The sequence below is a fragment of the Carcharodon carcharias genome, chromosome 6 (genome assembly GCF_017639515.1).
Source record: "Carcharodon carcharias isolate sCarCar2 chromosome 6, sCarCar2.pri, whole genome shotgun sequence".
NCBI lineage: Eukaryota > Metazoa > Chordata > Chondrichthyes > Lamniformes > Lamnidae > Carcharodon > Carcharodon carcharias.
In genome coordinates, this window is record NC_054472.1 from 94,320,598 (window position 1) to 94,347,179 (window position 26,582).

At 41.0% G+C, this 26,582-nt stretch overlaps 1 protein-coding gene across 12 annotated transcripts in view; it reads left to right on the forward strand.

Annotated features, from left to right (window-relative positions):
• The window catches only part of unm_hu7910 (un-named hu7910), a 238,752-nt gene that overhangs the window by 198,810 nt on the left and 13,360 nt on the right, over positions 1–26,582 (forward strand). For all 12 annotated transcript variants that reach the window (XM_041189895.1, XM_041189898.1, XM_041189900.1 and 9 more), the window contains 5 exons: positions 2,003–2,101; positions 3,100–3,189; positions 3,998–4,135; positions 9,028–9,163; positions 22,981–23,072. In XM_041189895.1, coding sequence (XP_041045829.1) covers positions 2,003–2,101; positions 3,100–3,189; positions 3,998–4,135; positions 9,028–9,163; positions 22,981–23,072 — 555 coding nt within the window. The remainder of the gene's footprint in view (positions 1–2,002; positions 2,102–3,099; positions 3,190–3,997; positions 4,136–9,027; positions 9,164–22,980; positions 23,073–26,582) is intronic.

A 26,582-nucleotide genomic window follows, 5' to 3' on the forward strand; every position in this document is an offset into this window, starting at 1 on the left:
AACTACCCCCCCACCTCCCTACCCTGCCCCAGCCCCACAATAACAGCACAAAGTGTTTATAGAGGAAAATAGGAGCAGGAGTAGGCCATTCAATTTGATCAGGGCTGATCATCTACTTCAATGCCTTTTCCCATATCCCTTTACCTCAATGGTATTTAGAAATCTGTCAATATCTGCTTTAAGCATATTCAATGACTGAGCTTCCACAGCCCTCTGGGGTAGAGAATTCCAAAGATTCACAACCCTCTGAGTGAAAAAAGTTCCCCTTACCTTGATCCTAAGTGACTTCCACCTTATTTTGAAATTGTGACCCTTGGTTCTTGGCTCCCCAGCCAGGAGAAGCATCTGGCCTGTATCTACCCTGTCTACCCCTTTAACTATTTTGTAGATTTCAATGAGAGCACCTATCATTCTTTGAAACTCTAGAAAATACAGGCCCAGTTTTCCCAGTCTCTCTTCATAGGACAATCCTGTCATCTCGGGAACAAGTCCAGTGAACCTTCTTTGCACTTCTTCTATGGCAATGATACCCTTCCTAAGACAAGGGGACCAAAATTGCACACACTACTCCAGATGCAGTCTAACCAAGGTTCTATACCAATGATGGGCAACCTAGTGAACGGGCCACTTGAGTGGCCCTCCTTCATCTCAGTGAGCTGCAAGATTGAAATCTGGCATGTGCACTAACCATGACCCTCATAAACAAGATTAAGTACGTTTAATACATGCCAAATATTTCATTAAGTTACACAAGATGTTTAATCATTCATATATTAATAGAACTGTCATCAACTTCAAATGATAAAAATGAAATAAATATTTACGCTTGCCTTACCTACATTATACTCAGTGCGACTTCTGGTTGGATCTGTCCAGCACAATACGTGGGGTGTGCTGATTGAACCGTAGCTAATGTTGTCTCCAGCGGCTACCTTCCTCAACCGCTGATGGAACGAATCAGACTAGACTACCTTAAAGTTATTGCATTCACTGAACCAACATCGCACTGCACGAGTTAAAAGCTCTCTTCCCAAAAAGATATTACAGTTTCACGAGTTCATAATTTTTGTTTTATCAAAGGCTACCTGCTTCAGCTAAGACTACAATAAATTTCATAACTGGCAGTCAGCTGGTGACAGTGAAATCATTTGCTTCTATGTGCTTTGCAAATGCCATACAACAGAGTAATAATTTATTGCTACTTACTGGAAAACATGTCCGAATGAAATGAAAACACCGAACATTGCAAAATATACATCATAGCTTAGATACTTGTAAGCAACACAATTCATTGATTGAGAAGCCAATGTTTTCGCCATATAACGTTTTTGAATTCAATTTATTTCTGTTTATTTCTGTTATGAATAATACTCAGCACAGCACAAATATTAGCGAAAAGCAAAGTGAAAACTCTCAACAGTCTTCTCTTGTCTCCTGTCAAGCAGTGATGCGAGCCACCGGTCACTAAGCTAAGTGCTTCAATGACGTCTGCAGTTGGATTCTTTTTCATGCCTCGTGGCTGCCCACCTTGGTTCTATACAATTGAAACAAGACTTTGCTACTCCTGCACTCTTTGCGATAAACATACCATTAACCTTCCTAATTGCTTGCTGCACCTGCATGCACGAGGACACCCAGGTCCCTTTGTACATATACACTTTCTAATCTGTCGCCATTTAAGAAATACTCTGCATATGGGTATATGAAATGGAAAAGCAGTTACGGTTGTGTGACCATGTCCTTGTGTTATGTTATGTTTCTGACTCCCCTTTTCAATAATCTGCCATCACTGATTCACTGTTAGCTACTGATTGGTGTCCACTCAGGTAAATTAGCAGAGCTACTTTGGAAAGGTTTTTTGATACAGTTTAAATACATTTGTAAAGAAAACCATCAAAAATAATTTGAATAGGCAGTTCATTTTGATTTTTCATTTCAGCAAAGGCCCATGAAAGATTTCAGAAGAAAGGAAACTGACAATAATAGTGATGTGTTGTTGCAGGTTCTGGCCCTTGCTCCAGATGATGGATTTGCTCAAGTTCATTATGGATTCATCCTCAAAGCTAGAAATCAGATAGCTGAAAGCATTCCATATCTTAAGGTAAGCGCTACACTAGTAAGGTTAACTCATCAAGAGTTGGATGTTGCAACATGTTTAAACACCAGAACCCAGTCAGGTTAAATGGAATACAAGTTACTTTTCTAGTATGACCATTAATGCTACATCAACCTACAGTTGAAAGCAGCACTAATTTAACAGTTTTGCCAAATCCCAATTTCCAGCATCCGCCGTTTTTTTTGTTTTTTTGTTTTTACCAATTAACAATTGCCCACTTGAAAATCAATTTCTGTCAAGTTTTGAAGCCACATCTGAACTTTGTAGCAACTTAATGCCTTTACAAATATCATCAATGTGCTTGGTAAATTTCTGTTGTGGCATACAAACTCTGTTGGCCTTTTCACAGCGATGCATTGTATATTAACAAAAAGTTGCCTACTGTTTAAATCAGTTTCATGTTGTTCATTTCTGAAGGTGTGAAGCTAAGAGGTAAGGAGAGATATTTTCATCCTCAAACCTCTATTCAAGTGGGTGGGGTTGGATAGTTTTTTCATTATTGCTTCATGTAAACTTAAAGCTTATAATACAGTAATTGGTTCAGTATAGAGTTCAGACGATAAGACTAAAGTACATTGTAATTTAATGAAAATGTTGAGACAGCAGGATTGTCCTTTTAAGGTGTCAGTACATGGCCAGAGAAATGCAGGAAAACTGCATTCTGCCATCACATGGTGCTGCTTCATTCAAAGTTGAGTCAGATTTAATTCCCATGTCCTTGGCAAGTTGAAAATTGTGTTGCTGCTCAGTGTGTACAGTTAGTTGTTTTAGACATGAGATTTCAAGTGCATTTTTGCATGATTACTATATTAGTTTAGTTGCACTGAAGGTAGTTAATTCAGAAATCCAGGCTTGCAATGAAGTAGAGAAAATAAAGTAGAAACAATGTCAAGTATATATCTCCTTATGAGTATCTAAGAATGTACTTTTTGCATGTTGGCTTTGTTGCACAAACAGATTTTTTAAAAATGCAATCTCTACAGGAAGGATTATTATCTGGAGACCCAGGGACTGATGATGGTCGCTTTTACTTCCACTTAGGAGATGCATTGCAGAGGGTGGGTGATCAAGAGGTGAGTAAAACTGCAAGTTCCCATTTTATACAAATGAGTTTTAAAAAATCAGTTAAGATCAGAGGTGTATCTTTTTTCAAAGTAACATCTATTATATACACTAAAATAATAAAATTAGCAAAAAGTATTTGGAAATTCTGCTTAATGACGATTGAAAATTCTACTTTAAATATTTTTTGTAAGAGGATTTTAGCAAGAAACTGCCTGATTCTAAATTAGTGGGTTAACCTTCCAAGTAAAGTTGAAGCTGGATTAAATATATCTCTAAATGGATTTCTTTCAATATTAGCAATTTCTAGCTCATCCTTCAAAATGTTTTTGCTCATTCCTTTCACTGGCTTCTCTCTTCTACCTCCAGTGATGCATCCTCAGATATTGCCAAGAAATATCTGAGTTTCAAACAATTAAAATCCATGTTGTGTCCTCAAACTGGCTCCAGCCAAGTTCTATATGTAATCAATGTTACAACTGCTAATTAATAATCTATCTCTGGGCAATAAACTAGTTTAAATCGTGTTTAATACATCAATAGGAAAGCTTACATTCGCGTTGCTGTTGATGAAACAAATTCACTTAAATGGTCAGATTATGAATGGTTAATTTCTGTGAGTAAGTAATCCAATTTGTAATCAGGGAAATTAAACATATCATGTAATTTTGAGTGTTTGGAATTTTTCTATAGCATTATATTTAACGCTGAATGCAGTTAGCAGTGAAGGAGTTGGTGGTCCATAGGAACAACAGACTTGCTGACACTATTTCTTGGTATGATTTATGATATAGTTTTGCTGGTTCATTTGATCCACAGGCATACACATGGTATGAGCTGGGACACAAAAAGGGTCATTTTGCATCTGTGTGGCAGCGTTCACTCTACAATGTGAATGGACTTAAGGCTCAGCCCTGGTGGACAACTAAAGAAACAGGGTATACTGAACTGGTGAAGGTATGTGCATTCTTAGTAGAGACTTGTGTTCAGAGTAATTATTCAACAACAACAAAAGCAGCTTGTATTTGTATAGTAGCGCTTTTAACATAGGAAAATGTCACAGGATGTTTCCTGGAAGCATAATCAGACAAATTGGCACTGAGACAAAGAAGATGATATGAGAAGAGGTGACTAAATGTTTGGTAAAGAAGAGGGAGGTGAAGATGTTTTGTTCGGGAATTCCAGAGCTTATATGGTTGAACGCATATCTGCCAGTAGAGGGGCAAAGGAAATGAGAGGATGCAGAGTGAGCTAGAGTCAGGGAAAACAGAGTTCTTGGAGGGTTGTAGGGCTGGAGATGGTTACAGACATGATGAGGGATCCTCAGTCAGATAGTTGATCACATGGCTGTTACATTCCAGTAATTAATTGAGTTACTGGACTCCAAGGCTGGGATATTCTGGCCCCGCCGAGGGTGAGGCAGTGCCCCCGCCAGAAGTTCATTAACATGCGGTGGGACTGGAAGGTCGTGGCAGCGGGTGGGTGCAGAAAATCCTGCCCTAAGGGTGGGCATTAGATGGGCAGAAACTGACCAGTTTTCTAAATTTATTCACAAGATATCTGGAGGGCCTCAACTATAATTTTTTTTTCATAAATGTAGATTGTTTAACCTAGCTCATTCCTTCTGCAGCCTAAAATACATTTTCTCTTCCCTTTTCATGATGCACCATTTCCTAAGCAACTGTCTTGTCTGTGCCAACTCTTTGCCAGGGCAATTCAAAACTAATCTTAATCCTCTGAGTATCTTCTGTATGTTCCTCTGCTTCAAAGACTCGTGCATCTTTTGAGGAAAGATTGGATGAGTCTTTGTATCAACCATTTCCTGTGGCAAAGTATTCCATATTCCCAGTCCCTGTACAAAAATTTTCCTCTAACCTCTTTCCTCTCTTAATGACAACTTCAAATTGATATCCCCTCATCACAGACACCCGGCCAGAGGAAATTGCCTTCCTCACTCACTCTTCCAAAACACTTTACGTTTTTAACAGCCTCTTTTAGATCTTCCCTTTGCCTTATGTCCTCCAGTATAAATAGTGTTAGTATTTAGTATCCCCTGTCATAACTACAGTGCCTAATCTTGCCAGTATCCTTGTGAATCTGTGCTCTGCACTCTTAGTGACTTTAATTCCTTTCTGTAACTGCGGTCTATTCAGTTTATTACACAATTTATCACTACTTCTTTACTCTTGTTTCCTGTATCCCTATTTATATAGCCTGTAATGCTGTTGGCCTTGTTTGTTCCTTTATCTACCTGCACTCACACTTTTTGGAAATTATGTATTTGAATGCCTAGACCTCTCCGTTTATTAACCAACTTTATTGTCTTTTCATTTTCTAGCTTTTTGCCACCAAAGTGTGTTACCTCACATTTAACTGCATTAAATTGCATCTATTCCCTGTTTGCCCATTCCACCAAATCATACTAAACCCCTGACATGCCATCTACAAATTGAGATTGTATTCCCTATTGTTAGCTTCAAGAGTTGTATATAAGAGAAGAATGAGTCTGAAAATGGTCTTTTACTCCAGGCAGGTTTATTCCTCAGCCAGCTCAACAGAGTGACAGACTACCCTTCCCCCCCTTCCCTCCTCCTCTCCTCTTCCCTCCTCCTCTCCCCTTCCCTCCTTCTCTCCCCTTCCCTCCTCCTTCCCTCCTCTCTCTCCGCCCCCCCACTAGGACTGTCACTGACCTCATCTCCTCTGGAGATCTTCCCTCCACAACTTCCAACCTCATAGTCTCCCAACCTCGGACAGACCGCTTCTACCTCCTACCCAAAATCCACAAACAGGACTGTCCCAGCAGACCGATCATGTCAGCCTGTTCCTGCCCCACGGAACTCATTTCTTGCTATCTTGACTCTATTCTCTCTCCCCTTGTCCAGTCGCTTCCCACCTACATCCGCAATTCCTCTGACACCCTACATCATATCAACAATTTCCAGTTCCCTGGCCCCAACCGCCTCCTCTTCACCATGGACTTCCAATCCCTCTACACCTCCATCGGCCACCAGGATGGTCTGATGGCTCTCCGCTTCTTCCTTGAACAGAATCCCGAACAATCCCCATCCACCACTACTCTCCTCCACCTGGCTGAACTTGTTCTCTCACTGAACAATTTCTCCTTAAACACGTCTCACTTCCTCCAAATAAAAGGTGTGGCTATGGGTACCCACATGGGCCCCAGTTATGCCTCTCTTTATGGGGTATGTGGAACATTCCTTGTTCCAGTCCTACTCAGGCCCCCTTCCACAACTCTTTCTCCGGTACATCGATGACTGCTTTGGTGCTGCTTCATGCTCTCGTCTGGACCTGGAAAAATTTATTAATTTTGCTTCCAATTTCCACCTTCCATCATTTTCACATGGTTCATCTCTGACACTTCCCTTCCCTTCCTTGACCTCTCTGTCTCAATCTCTGGTGATAGACTGTCCACCAATATTCATTACAAGCCTATCGACTCCCACAGCTACCTCCACTACAGCTTCTCACACCCTACTTCCTGTAAGGACTCCATCCCATTTTCTCAGTTCTTTCGCCTCCGTCGCATCTGTTCTGATGATGCGACTTTCAAAAACAGTTTCTCTGACATGTCTTCCTTCCGTTTCCGAGGTTTTCCATCCACTGTGGTTGACAGGGCCCTCAACCGTGTCCGGCCCATCTCCCGCGCATCCGCACTCACACCTTCCTCTCCCTCCGAGACCCATGATAGGGTCCCCTTGTCCTCGCTTATCACCCCACCAGCCTCCACATTCAAAGGAACATCCTCTGCCATTTTCGCCAACTCCAACATGATGCCACCACCAAACATATCGTCCCTTCACCCCCCCGGCGGCATTCCGCAGGGATTGTTCCCTCCGGGACATCCTGGTCCACTCCTCCATCACCCCCTACACCTCAGCCCCTCCCATGGCACCTTCCCATGCAACTGCAGAAGATGCAACACCTGCCCCTTTACTTCCCCCCTCCTCACCATCTAAGGGCCCAAACACTCCTTTCAAATGAAGCAGCGTTTCACATGCACTTCCCTCAATTTAGTCTACTGCATTCATTGTTCCCAATGCGGTCTCCTCTACATTGGAGAGACCAAACACAGACTAGGTGACCACTTTGCGGAACACCTTCGGTCTGTCCGCAAGCATGACCCAGATCTCCCTGTCGCTTGCTATTTCAGCACTCCACCCTGCTGTCATGCCCACATGTCTGTCCTTGGCCTGTGAAGCTCAACCAAACTGGAGGAACAGCATCTCACCTTCCGACTAGGCCCTTTACAGCCTTCCAGACTTAATATTGAGTTCAGCAACTTTAGATCATGAACTCTCTCCTCCATCCCCACCCCTTTTCCGATCCCCTTTTTTCCAATAATTTATAATTTTTAATTTTTTTATACATATTTCTTTTCCTACCTATTTCCATTATTTTTAAAAGTATTTCCATCCATTGTTTTATCCCTACCTTTTAGCCTATTTTGATCCCTTCCCCCCAACTCCACCCCCACTCGGCCTAACTGTCACTTGCTCATCCTGCTTTCTACCCTTAATATCATCGTTAGCACATTCCTCAGCTAATACCACCATCGTCAACACCCCTTTGTTCTTTTGTTTATGATATCTTTGGCAATCTCTTCTTTGCCTCCACCTATCACTGGCCCTCTATCCAGCTCTACCTGTCGTGTCCCCCCCCCCACTTCAACCAGCTTATATTCCACCTCATTTCTATATTTCCTTAGTTCTGATGAGTTATATGGACTCGAAACGTTAACTATATTCCTCTCAGCAGATGCTGTCAGACCTGCTGAGTTTTTCCAGCTATTTTTGTTTTTGTATAAATGCAAGTTTGTTTTTCTTCTTTCCTAACTCGCATTTCTAAATACATACTATTGGTTATGGATTCTAAGAGCTTGTCCACGGTTCAAATCAGACTGATTGATTTATAATTAAACATTAACCCTGTTTTACAGGTGCTGCCAGACCTGCTAAATATTTCTAACATTTTCTGTTTTAATTTGTTACATCGGTACAATTTGCTTGTTTAATGAGAATTGGAAAATCATGGCCAAAGCCTCTACCATTTTCTCTGACTCTTTCAACTACTGTGGGTGCATGTTATCAGGGACTTATCTACCCCAAGTGGTCCTCATATTTCAGAATCAATTTGTTTTTTACAGTTATCTTTACCAATTGTTTCATATCCTCCCCAGTGACTGACATTTTCAATTCCATCATTGGTAAAACGAATCCAAAGTAATTGTCAACCCTTCCACAGTTTATTCGTTCCTTCATTCCTGGGCTGTTCTATCCTCTCTTTAACTATTTTATAAACTTTATTTCCTCTTATATTATCATAGTCTATCAGCCCTTCTAATCTCTTTCAACTTCCTGCTGCATTTTCACTGTTCTAAATTGCTAGTTCTAACTTTATCTTGTACCTTTTCTTCAAGTTTCAATTTAGTTTAGTCTTTCTATTTGTTCACAGAACCTTGCAGTTTCATTCACCTTTTCACTTGGTAGAAATATATTTATTTTGTACTCCCTCCATCTTGTGCTTTAACATTTCATATTGCTGGTCTATTGACCTGCCCGCTAACTCTTTTGCCCAATTAATTTGGGTCACATCCCTTTTTATCACCTGTAAGTCTTGTGATTTTATTGGTTACATGTTGGTGCTGTACATTGCACATCACAGATCTTTCGGAGACTGACCAGACTTGGGCAACTCTGATTATTAGATTTTCATTTTGCTGTTGAGGAAGAGTTATTCCTGATAATTATCTTAGCTCTTGAAGGATGGTTGTTCTGTTGTGAGATCCTAAATCCAATATCTAAACTTTACTAATATTTTTTTCTTTGTAGACTCTTGAGAGGAATTGGAAGTTAATCCGTGATGAGGGTCTGGCTGTTATGGATAAAGAAAGGGGTTTTTTCTTGCCAGAAGATGAAAACTTGAGAGAAAAAGGAGATTGGGGCCAGTTTACACTTTGGCAGCAAGGTAATACCTAATTGTGAGGACATCATTTTGAGATGTGTGATGTTACTGTATATTGATTATCTGTGTCATAATATATTACAATGTGTAAAACCCATGAAGAATGTGTTCACTTTTTCTCTGATTTGGAAATAAATAATGACCCTGGTAAGTAGGTTCAAAAATTGGTTAAGATTGCTGTAGCAAAGCCTTTGTTGACCTGAACATGGGAGATTGCATTTCACAATATATTACATTATGGCAAGAAAGTGTATGCAAGCCACTGAATTAACATATTTTGTTGTAGAGCTATCAAGATGCTAAGTAACGTACCATAGTAACAATACATGTCTGATGCCATCATTTGAATTTATCGGTTGCCATGCTGATTAAGCAACATAGTATTTTCAATTATTAACTTATTAAAGCACTCTAGCATCACAAATCTGTTGTAGCATAAATGACACCACACACACCCCCGTGTTGCCTATGGTTTATATGCTTGTGCAATACAGGATATACTCAATCAGGGCTACTTCCGTAATTTTTTTTAACTTGTACCATCAGTCAGCAATATGTGATGCCTGAGCACACAGCTACTGAGTGATTAATGTGTGTTGTTCCTAGATTATTAAAGCATTTTATGATATTTTATGTCGTTTTTTCACCTGGCTTGATACTTTGCAACAAGTGCCTAACAAGAGAAACTATTGCTTTCTTAAATGATATAATCATGCACAGCTTTGAATAAATGTATTTTGGATTAATATATGCTGGCATTTCATTTTATTAATCCCTTGACACACATTGCTTGTAATGTGTCTGCCATTAGTTTGCTTTCTACATTCAATTACTTTTTCCCTGTAAGCTGTAGGTAAAGATCTAAATAAATTCATATGAGCAATCCAGCAAAAAGTGGAACGTTTTCAGTTTAATCCAGTAGTTTTCTCTCTTCATGCCCTCGACGCATTAATTCCAGCCTGAAGATACAGGCGCATGGGTGCTAATGCCATCCAATACCCTGCCCAAGTGATTATATTCATTTATGACCTTTGCCAGTGATTGTCAAAAACTTATCTGAATCATAAAATGATACAGCACAGAAGGAGACCATTCAGCCCAATGTGCTTATAAGGCTCTTTGGTGGAGCTATATAATTAGTTACATTCCTCTGCTCTTTTCCCGTGGCCCATGCAGTGGGGGCATCACATCTGTACCCTGTCATGACAGCCCCTCATATCCAGGCACAGATTTCCTGCAGGATTCACCAGAATAATGATCAGGGAGAGGACCTTTTCTTCTTTTACTCTCTCCCTAACCTAGTGAACCTGAGGCTGTTATAGTGCCATTACTGCAGCAGCTTAGACCAGCTGTCTTGACGCAGACCTAGAATTGAACTTGTGACCTTCTTTGTCAATGTGATTCTGTTATTCTCTGAAATTTTTGAATTGTCATAGATCCTTCAAAAGCATATGCCTGGCTGGAGAAAATCTTTCACTCATTGAGATTTGTGTAGGACTTGCTATACATTTCCTTTAGTTATGTAAGCCAGGAATAAGAAATTAGCATTTTTTAAAATGAGTTTCAGTCATAAATTATGTTTGGTGATTTTGTTTGATGAAAATTTAAGGTGATTTAATTTGCAAGTCAGGTTGATTATCCAACATTATAACTTGGTTAAAATACTGGGGGTGCTAGAGATCTGAAATAAAAACAAAGTGCCAGAAAGACTCAGCCAGTCCGACAGTATATGTGGAGAGAGAAACAGCGTTATTGTTTCGAGTTCAATATGACTCCTCTTCCAAAAAGAGTCATATTGAACTCGAAGCGTTAACTCGGTTTCTCTCTCCACAGATGCCGCCAGACTGGCTGAGTGTTTCCAGACCTTTGTTTTTCTTTTAATTTGGATGATCAACACAAAAATGATGGAGCAATATTAGGAAGCATCAATAATTGTTTTTTCCAAAAGTTCTGAATTGATAAATTTTCAAGAGAGAAGGTAAATGCTCCATGTGCTTGTTTACATAAACTGTTTTCTTTTGTTATATATATTTATAAATATGGATAAAGGAGTTATTTCAATGAGTGCAAGATTGTGTACCTTTTGGGGAAGGATGTTACAATGCAAAATTGTGATTAGAGAGGGGTGCTTACTGTGTTCTGGAATGAAAGTCTTCAGGGAAAGCAATGGCAGGCAGCTGAGTGGGAAGGGGAGGATTTTGTTGCCTGCAAGGATTGACTCTCTGGGGTAGCGGGATGGATACTGGCGGTTATTTGAATCATATTAGCAATAGAGAGGAACTTGTAAATTATTGAATCTTGGGCATAATAACAAAGTGTCTGAAAACGGAGGAATTTAGAATCTAAACTGGTGCAGTGCCAGTCGCTGGCCACAGTATTGAGGTGTAGCAAACTTAAACCAAATTTTCTAAGAAAGAATTGTACATAGTTAGAGACTGTTGTGACTGGAAAAAAAAGTGATTTAGGGCTTAGATGCCCAAAAAAATACTAGCAGGCATAATGGGGCAGATCTTTCCCTTAGAGCTAGGAAGCACGGGTTGGGCCATTTCCCGATATCTTGTTCCCAACTTCTGAAAGTCAGCCCACTCACAAGGAATTTTCATCTTCCAGAGTCAAGGGCAGGCTGGAATCTTGGCCATCACCTCCCAAGGCTGGAATGGAGGTGGGTGGATGCTAAGGCCGATAGGTTAGAAGGCTCGCCTTCGTTTGCTGGGGCTTTGGCTTAGTACTTGACATGGTTGTTCAGCCTCCAGGTCCGCACCCCTCCCCCACTACCTACCCAGCCCCTTTGATGCCCCCATGCCCCCTCCATACCTCCTTATATTCTATGCCCTCTTCATACACCCCATACAACTTCCATACCAACTCACCCAGCATCCACTACATACAGAACCCATAGCCCATATGCAACACTGGAAAGTCTTTGTTTATTTTCCTGAGCATTTCAATCATCCTTTCAAACTTCAGTTGAAAACAATTGCCAGTTGAAAACAATTGCCCCTCTTAGAAGCTCAAAAATCAGAGTCATTCAAGCTCCCATTGTAAAAACACACTCTCCACAAGTGTTTATTAATCTGTCAAAGTAAAGAAACAGCCATTCAAAAACCTCATCAAAACATTTAATCCTACTCCTAAAAATGTTGTCAAAACAAAGCACATAGACCCCTCCACAGTTTTTTTTATCCTTTCGTGGAATGTGGGCATCGCTGGCTAGCCAGCATTTATTGCCCATCCCTAATTGCCCTCAAGAAGTTGTTGGTGAGTTGCCTTCTTGAACTGCTGCAGCCCATGTGATGTAGCTACACCGTAAAAGAGAGTTCTCGGGATTTTGACCCAGCGACAATGAAAAAAAAGGCAATATAGTTCTAAGTCAGGATGGTGTGTACCTGGAGGGGAACTGGCAGGTGGTGGTGTTCCCATGCATCTCATGCCCATGTCCTTCTTTGTGGTAGTGGTTGCGGGTTTGGAAGGTGCCTTGGTGAGTTGCTGCAGAGCATCTTGAGATGGCACACACTGTTGCCACTGTGCGTCGGTGGTGGAGGGAGTGGATGTTGAAGGTTGTGGATGAGGTGCTAATCAAGTGGGCTGCTTTGTCCTGGATGGTGCTGAGCACCTTGAGTGTTGTTGGGAGTTGCACTCATCCAGGCAAGTGGAATGTATTCCAACACACTCCTGACTTGTGCTTTGTAGGTGGGGGACAGGCTTTGGGGAGTCAGGAGGTGAGTTACTTCAGAATTCCTAGCTTCTGACCTGCTCTTGCAGCCACAGTATTTGCATGGCTGGCCCAGTTCAGTTTCTGATCAATGTTAACCCCCCAGGATGTTGATAGTGGGGGATTCAGCAACGATAATGCCATTGAATGTCGGCGGAAATGGTTGGATTCTCTCTTGTTGGGGATGGTCATTGTCTGGCACTGGAGTGATGCGAATGTTACTTGTCACTTATCAGCCCAAGCCTGATTATTGCCCAGGTCTTGCTGCATTTAGGCACGGACTGCTTCAGTGTCTGAAGAATTGCAAATGCTGCTGAACATTATGCAATCATCAGTGAACAACCCCTTTTCTGACCTTTATGACGGAGGGAAAGTCACTGATGAAGCAGCTGAAAATGATTGGGCCTAGGACACTACCCTAAGGAACTCCAACAACCATAACCATCTTCCTTTGTGCTAGGTATGACTCCAACCAGTGGAGAGTCTTCCCCTGGTTCCCATTGGCTCAAGTTTTGCTAGATATCACACTCTGGCAAATGCGGCCTTGATGTCAAGGGTAGTCACTTTCACCTCTTGAGTTCAGCTCTTGTCCATGTTTGGGTCAGGAGCTGAGTGGCCCTGGAGGAACCCAAACTGAACATCTGTGAGCAGGTTGTTGCTGATTAAGTGCCACTTGGTAGCAATGTTGACAACCCCTTCCATCACTTTGCTAATGATCGAGAGTAGACTGATGGGGCAGTAATTGGCCGTGTTGCATTTTTCTTGTTTTTTGTGTACAGGACATACCTGGGCAGATTTCCGCATTGCTGGGTAGATTCCTGTGTTGTAACTGTCCTGGGACGGTTTGGCTAAGGGTGCAGTTAGTTCTGGAGCACAAGCCTTCAATACTATTGCCGGAATGTTGTCAGGGCCCATAGACATTGCTGTACCTAGTGCCTTCAGCCATTTTTTGATGTGGAATGAATCAAATTGGCCGAAGACTGGCATCTGTGATGTTGGGGACCCAGGAGGAGGCCAACTTAGATCATCCACTTTGCACTTCTGGCTGAAGGTTGTCGCAGATGCTTCAGCCTTATCTTTTGCGCTGATGTGCTGGACTCCTCCATCATTGAGGAAGGAGATATTTGTGGAGCCGCCACCTCCAGTGAATTGTTTAATTGTCCAGCATTCATGACTGGATGCGGCAAGACTACAGATCTTGGATCTGATCAGCTGGCTGCTGCTTCCACTGTTCAGCATGCAAGTAGTCCTGTGTTGTAGCTTCACCAGGTTGACACCTCATTTTTAGATCTGCCTGGTACTGCTCCTGGCATGCCCTCCTGCATTCTTCATTAAACCAGGATTGATCCTCCTGGTTGATAGTAATGGTAGAATGGGGGATATACTGGGCCATAAGGTTACAGATTGTGGTTGTATACATCTCAGCTGCTGCTGATGGCTGACAGCACCTCATGGATGCCCAGTCTTGAGTTGCTAGAGCTGTTCAAAATTTATCCCGTTTGGTACAGTGGTAGTGCTGCACAACACGATGGAGGGTATCCTCAATGTAAAGACAGGACTTCACCTTCACCCTGTCATGGACAAATGCATCTGCAACAGGTAGATTGGTGAAGATGAGGTCAGGTAGGTTTTTGCACCTCAACACCAGCCTAGCAGCTATGTGCTTTAGGGCTCGGCTAGCTCTATCCGTAGTGGTGCTACAGAGCCACGCTTGGTGATGGACGTTGAAGTCCCCCAGCCAGAGTACGTTCTGTGCCCCTGCCACTCTCAGTGCTTCCTCCAAGTGGTGTTCGACATGGAAGAGCATTGATTCATCAGCTGAGGGGTTGTGGGGGCTTGGGTGGGAAGGAGGCCGGTAGGTGGTAATCAGCAGGAGGTTCCCTTGCCCATGTTTGACCTGATGCCATGAGACTTCTTGGGTCCAGAGTAGATGTTGAGAACTCCCAAGACAGCTCCCTCCTGACTGTATACCACTGTGCTGCCACCTCAAGTGCACCTAGCTTGTCGATGGGACAGGACAAAGCCAGGGATGGTGATGATGGTATCTGGGGTATAGTCATACTCACGGAATCATACCTTTCAAACAATGTCAGGCTGTTGCTTGACTAGTCTGTGAGACGGCTCTCCCAATTTTGACACAAGCCATTTGTTAGTAGAGAGGACTTTGCAGGGTCGAGAGGGCTAAGTTTGCCGTTGTCTTTTCTGGTGTCTCAGTTGATGCCAGGTGGTTGTCCGGTTTCATTCCTTTTGAGTGGTTTGCTGGGCCATTTCAGAGGGCATTTAAGAGTCAGCCACATTACTGTGGATCTGGAGTCACATTTAGGCCCCACCAGATAAGGACGGCAGATTTCCTTCTCTAAAGGACATTAGTGAACCAGATGGGTTTTTACGACAATCAACGATGGTTTCATGGCCACTGGTACCGAGAATAGTTTTTAAATCCCGAATTTCTTAACTGAATTTAAATTCCACCAGTTGCCACGGTGGGATTTAAACCTATGACTCCAGAGCATTAGCCTGGATTACTATACTGGTGATATTACCACTGTGCCTCCTTGTAAATTGTGTTTATATTAAAAAAAATCCTGCTGAGCTAAATCCAGTAATGGGGTTTGGAACTTAGCAATGCATTCATAATACGATTCCATCAAACAACTGAATAAACAAACCCTACAAAGCACAATCCAATGGAGTCTTTGAAGATACCTGACCAGAAATCCTGCCATCTTTTGTTTCAAAGGCTCACCAGATGGAGTTTCAATCACAGAAGTTTTGCATCTGTTCAGTTTTTTTGCAAGGTCTCTACATATTCTGGAATTCAAATCAATATAAAAATTCAAAGCACTGTGCCAAGATGACCCATTTAAATCAGATTCTCAATACTGTTGTATACCTAAGAGCACTTTATCCACCAGATAAAGTACTCTAATGCATGTGAACACTTACACAGTGCTGGTCAATTTTAATGGTCACTTACCTTTTAAGGACAGAGCCCTATGATCAATTGCTGCATTAAAACATTTTTAACTTATGAAACAACGTCTAATTATGATATCTGAAGTTGGGAAGAGCTTGTAAACTGACCTGTCACAGGGTTACTGACATCACACAGGCTTTCCCCAAGGTTCACGAGCTAAATTAGCTCGCATGATTCACACAACCTTCAGGAACCCACACACTGTGACACAAGTACCAATGTCTGGGGAAAATTGTATTTGCACGAGGTACTTAAATGACAGTCCTGACATCACTTTACATGAACTTCGGGTTGTGACCTGCCATGATTCCCGCCACAGGAAAAATGGAGTCTGTCATGAAAAGCCTGTTAGGTACAAATTTGTGGGACCCCATGCTTCCAGTTTAGGCCTCCTGACACGGGTTTGCTCAGCATTGAGAGGGGAACATCTGGCCCGAAGGGTGTGAACAACATTTACATGGAAATTGCCATGTGAAATGTTGACAGTGACAGGACACATCAATCTTAGTGATTTTTGTGAGGAATAAATTTCTTACAAAAAGGTCAGCATAAATTCATAACCTACTGCACAGGAAGGGGTCATTCAACCAGTTGTGCCTATGCTGGCTTTTTGAAGGAGCAGTTATGCTTAGTCCAACAACCTACTTTTAGTCCATAACCCTGTAAACTCATTATCTTCAAGAACCTGTTCAGCTTCTTTTAAAATTATTCATGAGCTCGACTTCCACCACTTTTTTAGGTAGAGGGTTCTAGATCACGACAACCCCCTGAATGAAAAAGTTCCCATAATCTCCCCTCATGCAAAGTTACTTTGAATCTATGACCTCTAGTTACTGATTCACTTGACAGAAGAAATAATTTTTCTGTCTTTACTCTTTCAAAACCACTTCCCATTTTGAAACCCTCTAAACCTCTTTACCTTCTCTGCTCCAAGGAGAAGAGTTCAAACTTTTCTAATCCCTCCTCATACCAAAAGTTCCTCACCCCCTTTAACATCCTGGTAAACCTCTTCTATACCCTTTTTAAGGCCTTTGCATTCTTCCCAATGAGTGATGCCCGGAATCATCCATAATTCTGCAGCTGAGGCCTAGCCAGCCGTTTATAAAGTTCTAGCATGTTCTCTTTGCTTTTATATTCCATTTCTCTATTTAACCCGAAAGCATTATTAAGCACCTATCAACTATGAATTTTGCTTATGAATGTCTGCTAAATATGATCTCACTTTATAATTGTGTTGTACATTGGAAATGAAGAATAAAGCACAAGTAATCCTGTGAAGCAAAAAAAAAAAAATGGATTATCCCTTATTTATTTTAGAAGCTATTGTATAACTTCTTGAAGCATGCTGTCTACTTGTAATAACTCAAGTCACAGAATAATTAAATTATTTAGTATTTGTTCTATTTGGAACAAATTCTACAGGCTCACACTGCAAATGTCCTGGGAAAGTGCACAGCAGGATTATTAACAGTGAAAACCAAGCCAAAGCATACATTAATTGCAGTTCATTTGCAGTAATATCTTGCGTAAAAGCTATGCTTTCAAATTAATTCAAATTGTTAGTAGCAATCATAACACAAATGTAATAAGCTACATTGCCTGTTTGTTGATTGCACTGATTTCATCATGCAACAAGTTGATAAAAGCAAAAAACTGCGGATGCTGGAAATCCAAAACAAATTTTTTACTATTTTTACTTAGTTTTGTTGAAGAGTCATACGGACTCGAAACGTTAACCAACAGAGGACAACTAAAAAAAGAAATAAGGAGGGAGAAGATTAAATATGAGGGTAAACTAGCCAGTAATATAAAAGAAGATTGCAAGAGTTTTTTTAGATATATAAAGGGTAAGAGAGAGGCAAAAGTGGACAATTGGGCTGCTGGAAAATGACGCTGGAGAAGTAGTAGTGGGGAACAAAGAAATGGCAGAGGAACTGAATAGATACTTTGCGTCAGTCTTCACTGTGGAAGCAAGAGTGCCATTTCCAAAGTTCAAGAGAGTCGGGGAGCAGAGATGAGTATGGTGGCCATTACCAAGGAGAAGGTGCTAGGAAAACTGAAAGGTCTGAAGGTGGATAAATCACCTGGACCAGATAGATTACAGCCCAGAGTTCTGAAGGAGATAGCTGAAGAGATAGTGGAGGCGTTAGTGGTGATCTTTCAGGAATCACTGGAGTCAGGGAGGGTCCCAGAGGACTGGAAAATCGCTAATGTAACCCCCCCTGTTTAAGAAGGGAGTGAGGCAAAAGACGGGAAATTACAGGTCGATTAGCCTGACCTCGGTCATTGGTAAGATTTTAGAGTCCATTATTAAGGATGAGATTTCAGAATACTTGGAAGTGCATGGTAAAATCAGGCAAAGTCAGCATGGTTTCAACAAGGGAAGGTCATGCCTGACAAATCTGTTAGAATTCTTTGAGGAGGTAACAAATAGGTTAGACAAAGAAGAGCCAATGGATGTTATCTACTTGGACTTCTAGAAGGCCTTTGACAAGGTGCCGCACAGGAGTCTGCTCAGTAAGATAAGAGCCCATGGTGTTAAAGGCAAGGTACTAGCATGGATAGAAGATTGGCTGTCTGGCAGGAGGCAGAGAGTGGGAATAAAGGGGTCCTTCTCAGGATGGTGGGCTAGTGGAGTTCTGCAGGGGTCAGTTTGGGACCACAGCTTTTCACCTTATACATTAATGATCTAGATGAAGGAACTGAGGGCACCCTGGCTAAGTTTGCAGATGATACAGAGATAGGTGGAGGGTCAGATAGTACTGAGGAGGCGAGGAGGCTGCAGAAGGATTTGGACAGGTTAGGAGAATGGGCAAAGAAGTGGCAGATGGAATACAACGTGGGGAAGTGTGAGGTCATGCACTTTGGTAGGAAGAATAGAGGCATAGACTATTTTCTGAATGAGGAGATAATTCAGAAGTCTGGAGTGCAAAGGAACTTGGGAGTCCTAGTCCACGATTCTCTTAAGGTTAACTTGCAGGTTGAGTCAGTAGTTAGGAAGGCAAATGCAATGTTGGCATTTATTTCAAGAGGACTAGAATATAAAAGCAGGGATGTGCTGCTGAGGCTCCATAAGGCTCTGGTCAGACCACGTTTAGAATATTGTGAGCAATTTTGGGCCCCGTATCTCAGGAAGGATGTGCTGGCCCTGGAGAGGGTCCAGAAGAGGTTCACGAGAATGATCCCAGGAATGAAGGGCTTAACATATGAGGAATGTTTGAGGACTCTGGGTCTATACTCGATGGAGTTTAGAAGGATGAGGGGGGATCTGACTGCAACTTCCAGAATACTGAAAGGCCTGGATAGAGTGGACATGGGGAAGATGTTTCCATTAGTAGGAGAGACTAGGACCCGAGGGCACAGCCTCAGAGTAAAGGGAAGACCTTTTAGAACAGAGATGAGGAGAAACTTCTTTAGCCAGAGAGTGGTGAATCTATGGATTTCATTGCCACGGAAGACTGTGGAGGCCAGGTCATTAAGTGTATTTAAGACCAAGATAGATAGGTTCTTGACTAGTAAGGGGATCAAAGGTTACGGGGAGAAGGCGGGAGAATAATGTTGAGAAAATATCAGCCATGATTGAACGGCGGAGCAGACTCGATGGGTCGAATGGCCTAATTTCTGCTCCTATGTCTTATGGTTAACCGTGTTCCTCTCCGCAGATGCTGCCAGACCTGCTGAGTTTTTCCAGGTATTAGGTTGAGTCCAATTACAGTGGAGCTTTTCGAATTACATTTCCTTTGTTTCAAAGTCCTCTAATTCTTTTTACCACTTCCTTTTCCTTAAGGTGTGATGTGGTTCCATACGCATCAGCAGCCCTTTTAATCTTAAATCTTAGCAGTGTGTGTCACAGCTAAGCATTATCCAGTCATTACTTAACGTCTACAGTCAGTCCACTTCCAGCAGGAACTTTTGATGATTCTGTTTGTTCCACTTACCACCCACTGAGGTATTCCCCTGCATCCTCCCCTGCCCCGAGGTCAAGATCAGGTAATTCTGTATTGAACAGAGATTTTAAGCTGAGGCCTCTATATCTTGAATAGCCCATTGCTACATTAGTACATTTATCTGCTTGGTAATCAGGAGAGCTTGGTGGACATGTTCATTAAAAACCTAATCCAAATCCTAATCATCATCTTAAAATATCTGTCTCCCCAGCACAACAATGTAGCAAACTTTATTTCTTTAATGATCCTACTTTGTTTAAAAGAAATGCGCACTTAGTGGTGCAAGTTGAGCAATTATTAAATTCTGTTATATGTTTAGAATTTGGGTCCTAACGTGTGGCTTGACCTGAGCACATGGTAGCTGTGCATTGCTGATGTTTTCCTGATGTTTCAGTCATGCTGCGTGCTGCCTAAGCTAATGTACAAGATTTGCCAGATGCTAGAGTGAAGATTGATTTTCCTTTTACAAAACAGTAATTTACTGATTCCTCTCTGCAACATTCCTTCCTTCATTTATTCTAACCACAGTGGAAGACCAAGGGAAGTATTCCTTTCTTGTGAGATTATTGGAGCAGAACTGCACAATATCACACTGGAATGAGCAAGGGTTAGTTCTACACCAGTGGCCTGTTTTATAGTTTTCTTTCTAAAACAGTTCAGTAGAATGTGACTCCTTAATCTTTAGCATAACAGCATGGAGCAGTTTTGTTGATGGGAAAAATTTTCAAATGAAACAAAAAAATTATTTGAGAGATGTAAACCTAAATTAGCAACCCTGTGCATTTGTTTGGGCTTCCAACTATTGCTACATTATTAAATGAAACAGATTTTCTGGTTAAGTTAATTGGCCACAGAATTGGAGTGCATCAATCAAATAGTCACCAATTTAAAAATGTGTAAGAAAAGATTCTAAATTATTTTATGTAGCCTCCTACCACCTTTCTAGATCGCCATTCAGAATGTGGGTAGGCTGAACAAATTGACATTGCACATCTTGTCTACTTGTACTCTGACTCAATATTTCAGATGTTTCAGCACTGATTAACATCTGTTCTTGGCATCTGTCAAGAAGTCACGTTAAGAAGCCAAATTTCCCCCATCTTACCTCGTAATTCAGATCTTTCACACTAGAGATTGGGCTGTTAGCTTTTTTCTGCACTGCCTCCAACACTTGATTCCTCCTCTCATGTCTCAGTGACCAGAACCTGGCCATAGCACTCGAGGTATGAGTTAACCAGAATTCATTATAGGCTGAATAAAGCTTCCTTTGATTGGTATTCTCCTGTTTTGGCTGTGTAATTCTGTTAGTTATATTGTCTGCTGTTTTGTTAAATACCCAAACTACAATGATTTCTAGATCCCTTTCAACTTTGTTGTTGGCTCTTTCATCACCATTCAAAGAGAGCACCTGTGATCTATCTTTCCCACCTATGCTCAGTATTTTACACTTCCTTGTATTAATTTCATCTGCTATTGTTCTATCATATTTTGTCTAAACCATTTTGATTTTCTATGACTCCACTCCCTGTTGTACTTTGGCAGTCATGAGGTATTTGTGTCTGGAGCCCTGACCCAGCTGATGAAAGAGAAATTAGAGTGTTATTCAAAAAGAAAACTTGGATTCTTGCTCAATGCACAGTATGGGTCTTCCAATCGCTGTTAGGGAGTTTGAGGAGGAAGATGAGTTTAAGCAGAGGGAAATAGTTTCTCTTAGCAATTGTCTCAATTTGATGATAACCCACCCAGGTTGTATCTTCTCCAACTTTCATCCTTGATGATTTTCTCTTGAGGTCCAATACTCATTCAGCTATTTTACACCCGTGATGAGTTACTTCGTGTTTTATACAAAATAATCCACTTTTAATAATCTCCTCAATTCTGTCTGTCCTTCAAAGTTTTTGTGCCTAACTTTCTAAAGCCATACCCTTCCCTTTTGATCAATGGATCATTTTTTTCATCTCTTCATCCAGTTATAATACTCTCTCCTTCATTTATAAATATTTCCTAGCAAACACCCCACAGCCTCCACTTCTCTTGGGTGCTTTCCTTATGATTAATCTACGATTGGAAAGCTCTTTTTAGTTTTGTTTCTCTTAGATGGCCAGTTCTAAATTTACATATCTGGGGTGCTTCCTTGGAAGCTCCTACTCGATAGATGTTGAACTATCTGACATCAACTGAGATGGTGTGGGAGCACAATCAATTTCAGCAACTAAGATTAGGGAAGGAAGAAAAATTGGTTACAGGTTTCTGCTTCTGATTTTCTACTCGGGAGGCCTCTGCTAACAAGTGCATGTTTGAATATCTGGTGATTTGACCTATGATGTAATTTTCTCCATGTCTTCAATATTAATAACCTTTTGTATAAGTCCAATAGGGGTAATGGCCATTGAAATAGCTAAAATAAAATGTAAAGTTACATTGGTGAATTCTAAAAATGTTTCATATTTTAAATGTAAATTTTAGCAGGTGAAGCAGCTTCCAATTCATTTTGTTGGTAATGTGAAAAATTAGGGGTCAGAACAAACCGTTTCATGCATGACAGAGTAGCAAATCTTAAAGTAGCCTCACATGGGAGATACTGCATCGAAATGTGTGTCATCTCCCAGTGGAGGCATGCATCAAAGCTTTCAGAGCACTTGAATACGCAGTTACTGAACACTCAATTACAGTCCTTGGTGAATAGAATTGGGCTCTTACATGCAGAAAGATGAGCTTGTATGCATCACTGTCAGTGAATCTGTGACACATGCACTGTAAGTTCTATATTATTGCTGAGGTAAAATTATACGTGTGGAGGAGGTTTATTTTTTTACCCCACTTGTGTAGGTTGGATAAATTAATTAGACATAAAAGCTTTGTAAATAGAAGGTGAATTCACATACAAAATGCTATTATACTAGAAAATCTGCCAACTCATGCTAAAGATGTATACAATTAATATATATTGTTCGGAACTACGACTATATCCATCTGAACAAATGTTGATGTGTAACCAAAATGCCATATGAATTGGTGGGGATGGTGTACACAGAGCATATGTAAACTGGATTGTTCAAATCCATTAATTTTTAGATTTGGAATTGTTGTTAGGTCAATTCATTGCCTATGCATTTAATTATGACTATCTGAAATTATGGTAATGCAGCTGCTGCCTTGTATATATTTTTCTTTTCCCCTCTAGGTCGTAGGACTGAGAAATCCTGTAAACAAGTCCCCAAAACATGTGCCTTGTTTGAAAAGTTTCCTGAGTCAACAGGCTGCAAACGTGGACAGGTACTTCCACTTTTTCATAAACTTTTATTGTAGAAACAATGTATCCATTCAGTGGTGAGTGCTATATGGAGATTTCAAATTATTCCATAAGTTTCTATTGTAAAATTAGTGAAATGTGATCAGTGAATTTTGAACAGAGGAAGATGTAAAGTGCATCCTTTAACAATTCAGAATAAATCTAAATTCTAGTTTGACTCAAAAGTAGATTTTTCATTCAAAATCCTCGCGGCACACAGGTATGTAAGACCAGCCACAGTTTTTCAGGGGAAAACAATCTTTTAAATGCATTGTTCTTTCATACCAATTAAAACGGCGTGCACTTTATGAAACAATTCATTAAGATCCTGATTGAGTCTTGATACACATGGCATCAGTAATTAGCTTGATATTCAGAGTAGTGGCATTTTCTGGCAAACACGAGGAGAAATGAGAGGCAGAAACAGTTTAGTTCTCCTATGACAGCCTACAGAAGCACCTCAGATATTCCAGTAATAGAAGGTTACAGAGATTGAGATGTATTGTGATGCATAAAGGATAAGTCCAGCAGTTAGAATGCCCAGTGTAATGCAGGTTATTACCAGCACTTGTGGACCAAGAAAAGAAAAATAAAATTGGTGTTCTGACCTCAAACCAAATTTCAATCCAATCCTACCTTTGTCATCCACAGTAAATTTGGTTGCTAACTCCGACAGACTCTTTGTAACCTGTTCGGTTGCTGAGAATGTTTGAGAACAATTCCTTACTAAGACGTGTGATATGTTCCCAATCAAATATAACATCAGCGATTTCCCATTGACGGGTCTGATTTCTGATTCAAGCTTGACTGTTCACCATTACCTTTGCCCACGTCTAAACAGGAAAGCCATATTTCATGGCCCAGATTGTGTGGTAGGAATAATGATGAGGCTATCAGCACTCACTTATTATGGAGTAAATCAGATAGCAACTTCTGGCATCCTCAAGTGCAGTTAAATAGGGAAATCAGGAAGTTGCTGTCTGAGTTGCCATGCTTCTCCACAGGCTTCGCTACACCAATACTTTGCTAAGAGACTCAGCATTGATACACAGTAAGGGCGTGAATTTGCAGTACTTATTCAATAGTTATTCACTAAATGTCCATTCAACTGTACATGGATTTTTAATGGTGTGATAGGTCTTATCAAACAACCTCTCTGGCACTGAAAATTTGCATTTGCAAGTGTTGAGTCTCATTCCTTCCCATTACAATTATCATTGGAGCTCTTATAAGAATTAAAAGTGTTTTTTTAACATTTTCCATTGTTCCATCCTCTCTCAAATCCAATTTTCTTTTCTTTTTATTTAGTTGTTTGGTAGTAGAGAACTTGAGTATTGCTGAAAAAAGACATTTTGTTGAAGCTTTTTGTCTTGCACTCATCAGGACAATCACAAGAATACCAATGTTAGGGGAAGCAACAACTTTATACTGTATGAGAAGAGAGTGATTGGTTGGCAAGTGGACTCTGATTGGTAGAGGCGTTGCCATGGAAAATGCGCTAATTAATGGTGACTGTTAACTGCCAAACATTGTTTGAAATTTTAAACCAGGCATCTTTACTCTGATTAGTCAAGGCATTGCCCTGAGGAATGAACCAGCGAATGGCTATCACTTATTTTGTTTAGCTGAAATAGGCACAATGTATGTGTATGTTCTTTTGGTCTACAAAGAAAAGGGCCCTCTATTAATACATGTAGCTTCCAATGTACACAAATGCGCCACACTGCAAGCTCGATCGGCCATCTTAACTTGGTTGTCAATGTAATTTTTAGCACACTGAAGATTATTTAGCAAACGTGGTCCAATCGCGGAATCGCATCTAATGTTGGACAATTTTTTTGATTTTTGCAAGTGCTCCCTGGTGGGGTATGGTCTGTACCTTGTCCATTGCAAACAGTGGAATGGATATGCTGTTTTTGTTTAATTCGTTCATGGGATGTGGGCGTCACTGGCTAGGCCAGCATTTATTGCCCATCTCTAATTGCCCTTGTTTAGAGGGCATTTTAAGAGTCATCCATATTGCTGTGGGTCTGGAGTCATTTGTAGGCCAGACCAGGTAAGGATGGCAGATTTCCTTCCTTGAAGGACATTAGTGAACCAGATGGGTTTTTACGACAATCAGCAATGGTTTCATGGTCATCATCAAACTTTTAATTCCAGATTTTTTTATTGAATTCAAATTCCACCATCTGCCATGGTGGGACTAGAACCCAGATCCCCTGAGCATCATCCTGGGTCTCTGGATTACCACTATACCACCACCTCACTATTTGATACGATCCACCAGTTTTTGGGACGTACCGCCTACATACCTAGCATCACACTGGCACTGACATTCATATATCACATTACTCATTTGTGTGATAGGCAGAACTTCTTTTTAGCTTGACAGCAGCATCCTGTTAATGGCAAATACCACTCATGTTGCTACTGCATAGTAGCAATGTGAAACAGCTAGCTTCACCTGTTGCTCAAATTTTTGAGATACCTTGTCCGTCCAGGGTAATCTGAAGTAGACTGGGCACTTTTCAGGGCCGAAAATGATGGCCTTATACCCATGAGTTTGCGTGATATACAGAGCAAAATGATCTGATCAGGGTAACCATTACCCCACAAGATGTCTTTGATGCGCCTTATTTCAGCATCAAACTTTCATGGTGAGCAAATGGCTCGGGCCCTATTTACAAGGTTGCCGATAAGGCCAATCTTATAGTGTGTGGAACCACAAGAATCCCAAAGCATGTATTGACCAATTAAGGTAGTTTTGCAGTAGATTGTGGAAGAGAACCCCCTGGCAGATTTATCAACTCGTACATCAAGGAAGGACTGCTCCATTTCAAAGGTGAATTTGAGTGCAAGATGGAGCCCATAAAGACATTTGAGGAAATTGTTACATGCTGCTATGGACTTTAAATGTAGCAAACATATCACCCATATATCGGAAATATGCAAGTGGTAGGAGGTGAGGTGTCATTCCATCAAATACACATTTCTCATGGAACCCAACAAAGATGTTTGCGAGATCTGGGCCTAGAGGGGACCCCATGGCAACACCATCTATTTGGGCATACATGGTGTAGTTAAAACTGAACTTAACTGTGCGAGTTCCCGAGTTCATAAACTTTGAACAGTTCAAATATCTATGGCTTCCTTAAGTGGAACATTAGTGAATTGGCTAACAGTGTCAAATAAGCACATGGACACACAGTATTGCTATCGATATGCAAGTCCTGTATGGTCTTTGCAAATCTGAAGGAGTCCTTCACTGTGTATCTGGAAAATTTGTTCAAAACCCAACCATTTGGTCAGTTCATGCTGTGCAAGAACGAGTCATAGATAAGATAGGACGTAAAGGTCTTTATTTTTGTATGTCTTGAGCAGCCCATACATATTTCAATGCAGTGAACCTTGAGGACGAACTGTCATATATATCATGCAGCAGCTCATTGCTCTTACACAAATCCAGCAAGTTTTTTTAGCTTACTTTCGAGCAA